Genomic DNA, 8,693 nt, shown 5'->3' with positions numbered 1-8,693 from the left:
AGTATAGATTGATATGTATACATCTATTAGAGTGACAGAAAATTTTTAACTAGTATTTAATCTAAATATCAGAAATAGGAGTGATCATTTTTTCTTAGCTTTGAAAAATTTTATGTTCAACATAAATTTTTCTCTCTAATGGCAAAATGGGACAGATTCCAGGTTAACTTAATAACATTTAATTATAATTGAATATATATCTGTTCTCACCAAAAGACATTTTGCTAATTCAATAAATACAAGTGAATGTTAAATTTTTAATTACTTATTTACCTATACCATTTCAGTTGTAAACAAATTCTTCAAATATTTCTTTCATGCCTTTGTCTAAATCTTACAATTCTAAATATCTTTCTCAGAGCTGCCTTCATTTCTTTATTTCGAAGACTGTAGATCAAAGGGTTGAAAAGTGGAGTTAACACAGAATAGAACAAAGTCACATATTTTTGGATCCCTGCTGGATTTCCTGCTGTGGGGCTTACATATACAACCATGATAGAGCCATAAAACAGGGACACCACAGCCAGATGGGAGCCACACGTGGAGAAGGCCTTATGCCGACCTTCTGCTGAGGGGACCCTGAGCACAGCTCTGATCACCAAGGTATAGGAGCTGGTAATGAAGAATAAGGTGGAGAAAATGAGGACTGAGTTATAGATGGCACAGATGATCTCAGTAGCAGGAGCTGGCACACAGGACAGCTTCATAAGAGGTCCTGGGTCACACAGAAAGTGATCAATCTTATTAGAACAACAAAATGGGAGCTGAGAGATGAGGTAAATAGGCAAGAGGAAGTATAAGAAGCCACACACCCAGCACCCAGCTCCTATTCTGATGCAGCGCTGAGCAGTCATGACACTGGGGTAGTGCAGGGGCCTGCAGATAGCAAGAAACCTGTCAAAGGCCATGGCAGACAGGAATAAGGTCTCAGCGGTGCCCTCGGAGAAGAAGAAGTAGAACTGGAGGAAGCAGCCATAGAAGCAGATGGTTCTGGTCTCAGACAGCAAGTTGGCTAGCATTTTGGGGACAGTGGAGGTGATAAAGCAGATCTCCAGGAAGGAGAAATTGGCCAGCAGGATGTACATTGGAGTTTGTAGGCGATGGTCCCACCTCACAGCACAGATAATGCACAGATTTCCAGTCAGTGTCAGAATATAAGTTCCACAGAAGATTGAGAAAAGGAGAATCTGAATTTCCCAGGTATAAGGGAAGCCCAAAAGGATGAATTCACTCACAGAGCTAGAACAATTATTTACGTTGGAATATTCTTTTTTTTTTAAAGCTGCAAAAATAACAGATTTCCATATTACAGATAGCCTTATAGTATTGTTCATTAGCCAGATTCCTTGCTTAGGGACAGATCATTCTGTGTGACAGTAAATAACAAAGTACCATAATGCATGCAGTGATATTCCCATGATTTTCATATATTCCTAAGTCTGTTCTGAACATAGTAAATAAAATAAAAAATCTTCAGTCATCCTAATGTTTATAATCAAAGTTATTTCGAGTGACAATAGTCAAGTGTGCCAGATCTACAATTTTTAGGTTGAGCAGTGAATGAAGAAGGAATGAATAAACACAGCTAAATAATTGTAACATAGAAAGATATTGATATTATTGATATTTAATATTCTTGCTCTATTTGTGAGACAAATATGTTGAGCTTATTTGGGGACAATATAAATAGATACAGATGTTTGTAATTTGACTGATTTTAGTTTTATTGTGTTTGGTTATGTGAAATATCCCTATATTCATTTTAGAATGATTAAATAAAATCTATTATTAAAATAAAAATCTACTAGACATCATGCACTTCAATACCTCTCTTCAGTAAAAATACACTCAAAAAGAGTTACAGTCAATCTGCCTTATTTACAAAGATAGTTAAGGAGCTAAGTTCTATTGTTCTTACATCAAACATTGCTGTATACATCATAATCAATTCCTAATCTATGTGATGCTTTTCATGAAGATCAAAATTGATATGAAATACTAGTAGACAGCAAAGTCAAATATACATCATTTATAAAGCTACATCAGAGTTGACTGGCTCACAAAAGCTGTTCCTCAAATTTTTCAATCTCAAGCAGGAATTAAATTTCCTTGTCTTCGATCCCCTACAAGTAACAGAAAGTAACAATAGAGGCAGTCCATCACTTGAAGTTCCATTGAACCAAAGTGTAATCACACTCACTTATTGGGATTTTCCCTGACCTAGGGCCCCCAACTCCTACATAGAGCTCTACATATGGGGAAATGGCAAACTACTTGAAGAGTTCTAATACATTTTTAAAGTAACATTTGCTTATAAGTGCTCAGGAAAAAACTAGGCTTTGATTCTGGAGGAAGAATAGTTTCATAATTCACATATTAAGTGGAATTTAAACTAATATAAAACTAGAGAGGGTTGGAAGGAGGAAATAGAGGAGCTTTAAGAGTCAGGTGAGCTTTACATTACCTGAAGATACCAGATGGTTATCAGAAAAATCTGCATTGTTGAACACCATCTTCTATATCAGAGTGAGAACTCTCATCTCAGATCTCAGAGAAAAACAAATATAATACAGTGGGGATGCATAGAACTGCTGACCCTTTCAGGAGAAGAACATGATTAAATCAGTCATGGACTTCTTCAGGCTTTCTCTTTTATAGTTCTCTTGCTTACATAAACTGACAAAGCAAGAGGAAAATTGACAGTTGAAAAGAGAATCATAGTCTCATGATTTACAGAGAACCAAATGAACAACTGATATATTAAGCTCTTTTACCTTTCTGTGAAGATCATCTTTGGGGAGTGGCTCTCTAGAGAAAGAATTTATAACACACAATGGCCCCACTGAACCCGGTTTCTTATTCTGCTCCTTACTCAGCATGCTGAAATTTGTTTCAAATTCAAACATGTTTCCTACTTTAACTCAAGAATTGTTATTTGGAACAACAAGAGAAATACAAACACATAAAATGATTTTGGCAGGCATATTTGTGGTTTAGGTGTGATAAGAAATAATCCCTCTGGTGATAAAGGAAAAATGGTGACTCTGGCAATGAGTCTTAGTTCCAAGCTTAGAGAAAAGTCTATGGAATATAGGTTAACACAGATACTAGGAGTGTGTGCACTGACACATATTAAAGACTCTTTTCTTTTGTTTCATACTATTCATCGTAACTCCAACTTGTTTGCCCCAGCCCAAGCTCATCACTGTTTTGAGATATGTATTCTTTAGGTATGAGTAAAATTGTTTTAAGTAAGAAAGATATCTATGAAAACTTACTATGTAGTTAATTACAATTTGATAATACCTTTTAATTATTTCATGGTATGACATTAGTATATATGGATATACAATTTTTTACATGATTATTCCTTAATTGTTGAGCCTATGGGTATGATAGTTATAAAGATACCTAATATAGGGGATCCCTGAGTAGCTCAGTGGTTTAGTGCCTATCTTTGGCCAGGGCATGATCCTGGAGTGGGCTTCTCCCTCTGCCTGTGTCTCTGCTTCTCTCTCTGCGTGTCTCTCATGAATAAGTAAATAAAATCTTAAAAAAACAAAGATACCTAATATATACTAAAACCATATTCTATCATAAAAACTCCAAATAATACAATATGATCAAGTAAAATTTGCTTCTTTAATGGTCCATCACTATGTATACATGAAAGTATATACTGAAATAACATATTGTATTTACCGATTAATAGAGAAAATCATAGGGGCATTTGGGTGCCTCTGTTGGTTAAGCATTGATCTATTCATTTTAGCTCAGGTCATGATCTATCACTTGACGTTTCATTGAAGGAAGGTTTAATGACATTCACTTATTGGAATTTTCCCTGACCTAGGACCCCCAACTCCTACATAGATCAGTACACATGGGGAACTAGCAAACTACTTCAAGAGTTCTAATACATTTTAATGTAACAATTGTTTATAAACTCTCAAGAAAAAACTGGGCTTTGAAGCTGGGGAAAGAAAACATTAAGTTCTGCATCAGGCTGTGTGCTCAGCACAGAGTCTGCTGGACATTCTCTCCCTCTCCCTGTCCCTCTATTATTACCCCCTCCATCACTTACTATCTCTCTCTCTAAAATAAATATGTTTTAAATACAGAAAAACATAGGAACACTTGATAGTGGCAATAGATAAAACTAAACTTCATTCTTGATAAAATAAAAGAGAAATAAAAGGAATTTAACTTAGTAAAGAATCTCTTTACTAGAAATGATTGGTGAAATTATTGTCTAATAGTAAAATACAAAAGTCGTTCTAATTAATCAAACAAAAAAGGAAATGAATGTCCTGAATAAAGAGACACCTAAGAGTTTGAAGCTGTCAACGTGGCAGGTATTTGGGGGAAATGATAATGAAAGAGGAGAAAACTGAAAATAAAAAGCCTAAAAGCTATATAAAAGTAGAAAAAACAGAAAAATATAAATAATGAATAGAAACCCCAATCCTGTTCAAAACCACAATAGACAAATAGACAAATCATATGGCTTGACAAAGTTAGTGCAAGTGGGAAAATAGAATCAAAAGATCCTGTTTTTTCCAATTGTTTAGCAGATTTTAAATAAAATTTTAAGTAAACTTTAATACAAATCTATATATGGAATGCATTAAGATAAAATTCAAAAAAATCAAATACAGGGAGAATTACATTCAAGCTGATAAAAGAGCCCTAATGGGAAGCCAGGGAATAGAAAGGAAGGGAGAAGAAATGGGTAGGAAATATCAGAAAGGGAGACAGAACATAAAGACTCCTAACTCTGGGAAATGAACTAGGGGTGGTGGAAGGGGAGGAGGGTGGGGGGTGGGGGTGAATGGGTGATGGGCACTGAGGGGAGCACTTGACGGGATGAGCACTGGGTGTTATACTGTATGTTGGCAAATTGAACACCAATAAAAAATAAATTTATATATAAAAATATATAATATATATATAATATTAAAAAAACAGACTCTTAAATGCAAAAAAACAAATAGGTTGGTTGCCAGAGGGAAGATGGGTGGGGGATGAGTGATATCGACAAAGGGGATTAAGAGTACACTTATCTCATAATGAGCACTGCCTAATGCACAGAATTGTAGAATTACATTTTAAACTTGAAACTAACATAACACTGTATGTTAATGATACTTCAATAATAAAAAAATCTAACCTATGTTGACAGTATTTTTCAGTTCATAATGAAATCACTAACGATCCCTAAAATTCCATTCTCTTAACTCAACAAATATTTATGTATGTATGTATCTATGTATGTATGTATTTGTTATTGGATTTTGATTTGCCACCATACAGCATAACACCCAGTGCTCATCCCGTCAAGTGCCCCCCTCAGTGCCCATCACCCAGTCACCCCGTCCCCCCGCCCACCTCACTTTCCACCACCCCTCGTTCCTTTCCCAGAGTTAGGAGTCTCTCATGTTCTGTCACCCTCACTGGTACTTCCCACTCATTTTCTCTCCTTTCCTCTTTATTCCCTTTTACTATTTCTTATATTCCCTGTATGAATGAAACCATATAATGTTTGTCCTTCTCTGATTGACTTACTTCACTCAGCATAATACCCTCCAGTTCCATTTATGTCCAGACAGATGGTGGGTATTCGTCATTTCTGATGGCTGAGTAATATTCCATTGTATACATAGACCACAGCTTCTTTAATGTGCGCTGACAGAGTAGAAAAAGCCTTAGACAAACCACCTGAGGAATGTTTCCAGACAGTGACCAGGATGAAAACTTAGGAAATAAGCAATGAGAAGAAGGCGCCCATGGAAATGAACCTGCTGTTGGCAGTCACCATGAATTCCATCCTGTAAGGGTCTGCACAGGCACGTTTGATGAACCAAGGAAGTTCAAAGCAAAAGCTGTCTATCTCATTAGGACCACAAAAAGTCAAGTGGACAACAAAAGCTAACTGGGCCACTGAATGAATGAGGCCAACAGCCCAAGCACCAGACAGAAGCAAAATTCACATCTGCGGGCTCATGATAGTCAGATAGTGGAGAGGCTTACATATGGCCACATAGCGATCCAAGACTATGGCAATGAGCAGCACCATCTCAGATCCACCCAGGACATGAAATACAAATAAATGGATGACACATCCCTGGAAGGATATGGTTTTGTGCCCTGAGTGCAGGTCATGAATCTTCTTAGGAATCATTAAGGTGGAAAGACACAAGTCAATGAATGAGAGATTTGCTAAAAGGAAGTGCATAGTGGAATGTAAGGGTAAACATCACTCTAAACACAACAAGGAGGTTTCCCAGGATAACTGTTACATAAAACATTGGAGAAAAGGCAAGGAGAAAATTCAGTGCTGGTCTATAGGTAGAAAGTGCCAAGGATATAAACCAAAACACATCAGAATAATTTGATTCATACATTGGCTTTGCCTGGTGAAAACCTAAAATACCAAAACCATAATAATAAATCAAGAATTTAAAAATTATCATTTAAAAACACAGATTTGAGCTTTCCTTAACTCTGGCATTAAGAAGAAATATCCAGTAACAGCCATAAGATGTTTTTTAAAAATATAATGCATTGACTTATCCATTCAGCTAATATACTTAATGAGTACAACTAATATTCCTAATGAATATCTACCATTTGCATAGAGCTATGTCAAGTTCTGAGGTAAAACAGTGATCCTGACTTCAGGAGGTTTACAGGCTGAGGGTGGAACTAGACATTAAATAGCTTTAAATACAAATAGAACTCTGGTAATTAATTTAAAGAAATGAACTGTGGTGAATGTGTTTCTTAGGCAGAACCATAAAACCGCAAGAGTCACTTCCTTCGTCAAGATCATCTGGGTCCTCCTAATGGATGAAGGAGGCAATACGAGGAGATACAATGATTAGACATATATTTATTTCTGTGAAAGTCTCCCTAATCTTTTCATCTTCAAACTGCATCTGAGATCAAGGAGAAAGAGAGAGAAATGAAAAAAATATATATTTCCCCATGTATAGGAATGGAATTTTACTTCCAATGGAAATCTTTAAATTTGGAGGCTCCCCTTTGAGAATTTAACATTTAGAAATTACTTACATTGAAGAATTCTTTATACAAAATCATTTGATTTAAAAGCTGTTTAAAAAAAAAAAAAAAAAGCTGTTTAAAAAAAAAAAAAAAAAGCTGTTTAAATATTGACATGAAAGAAAAACACTCCTGAGACCAGATAGTGATTATACAGTGACTATAGGAGATATAGCTCTCTAAATATTGCCCTTCTGAAATCTGGGCTTTCTGGATTTCAGCGTGGTTTGAATAGCTAAGTGGCAAAACCAAGCTTGCCATTTTGTATTTCAAAGTTTTTAAGGCAGTTAATGATATCTCACAGAGAATTGAAAGAGGAAAGAGCTGATCCCTTCATGACGGCAGGGAGAGAAGAAATGTTTAGGATGCCTCAACTTCACAGCACCTTCTCAGTGATAGACTCATCTGTCCATAAACAACACATTTTATGAGATCACAAATTTTGAATCAATATGTCCTAGTCACATTTTTCTGAGACTATATCCTGGTCCATTAATAGAGACTTCTCACATAAGCAAATCCTTCTAACCGACCCTTAAAGCAGCTACCCTGCAGATGGATGATGCCAACAAATATCCAGTGGTTTTTCAGTCATGATTGTGAATTAGAATTATCTGAAACATCTTGGTGTAAAAAGCACATTTCTGGGATTTGGGCCCAGAATACTAATTCAGCAGGGCAATGATGGACCCAGATTATTTGCATTTATAAAGCATTGCAGGTGATTTTAACATGGGCAGTCTTCAAATTACACTTAGGAAAACAAAGTATTTTGGATTTTATCTTATTTCAAAACAGGAAAATGAGTTTCATAAAAAGCTTCCTCAAAATTCAAAGAAGTTCCTCCACTTAAAATCTATAGCTGTACTGCCTGTACACTGACTGACAAATTCCCTACAAAACCCCACAATTTGGGGAAAATTGGTGACTTTGGTAACTCAAGTTTCACTAACAAATCAGGCAGGCATACTCCTTCAATCTAGACAACTAGAGATTTCTGCACCTAAGGTGAAATAGTGCAAGGGTCCACATCCATTTTCATGAATCTGACCAAAGCAAGATGGAGTGGTGAGAAGAGACTGCAGATAAGAGTCATGGATGCTTCTAAACAGTCGGAAATGCCTGCGGGATCTAGCATCTACTTCAGCATTTACTACAGGACTGGTTCTGTGCTGAACATGCTGTGCGTGTGTGTGTGTATAATAACAGGACAAAATACAGAATCCTCAGAAATCAAAGAAAAACTGATGTAAGAAAGGAACTTTTTCCTAACCAACAAGACTGGATTGTTTCCCTCTCCTGCACTCAGATATCATGTTTATCGCTATCACAGATCTCACATGACAGCATATTTTGTGACCGTTCCCTTGCTTTTATTCCACTCAACTAAGAATGTGTTCTTAAATACTCTATGTTTGCTCCTAGTTCTGCTGATGTAGTCTGAACTATAGTAGGTGTTTGACATTTATTACTTGAATAATAAATGTATAAATGGTACTAGACATATCTTAATATAAAATGGCTATGTCTTAAGGTCTACAAAGTCAATTGCATCAATAAAACTAAGGAAATTAATCCAAAACAGATGGAAAAGAGATAATTTAAAAGCAAATCTATTTTTTCCACATTAC

General features: G+C 36.0%; 1 protein-coding gene across 1 annotated transcript; it reads right to left on the bottom strand.

Annotated features, from left to right (window-relative positions):
• Positions 1-302: 302 nt before the first annotated feature.
• Positions 303-6,076, bottom strand: LOC121483838 (olfactory receptor 11H6-like). Its single transcript, XM_041742358.1, has 2 exons — positions 6,031-6,076; positions 303-1,282 (listed from the first exon to the last, which is right to left on the bottom strand). Exons 1-2 carry the CDS (start codon positions 6,074-6,076, stop codon positions 303-305), a joined length of 1,026 nt encoding a protein of 341 aa, XP_041598292.1.
• Positions 6,077-8,693: the final 2,617 nt, after the last annotated feature.

Source organism: Vulpes lagopus, unplaced genomic scaffold, assembly GCF_018345385.1.
Source record: "Vulpes lagopus strain Blue_001 unplaced genomic scaffold, ASM1834538v1 ctg180, whole genome shotgun sequence".
In the NCBI taxonomy this organism is placed as follows: Eukaryota; Metazoa; Chordata; class Mammalia; order Carnivora; family Canidae; genus Vulpes; species Vulpes lagopus.
This window is presented reverse-complemented; position numbering and strand designations above follow the sequence as displayed.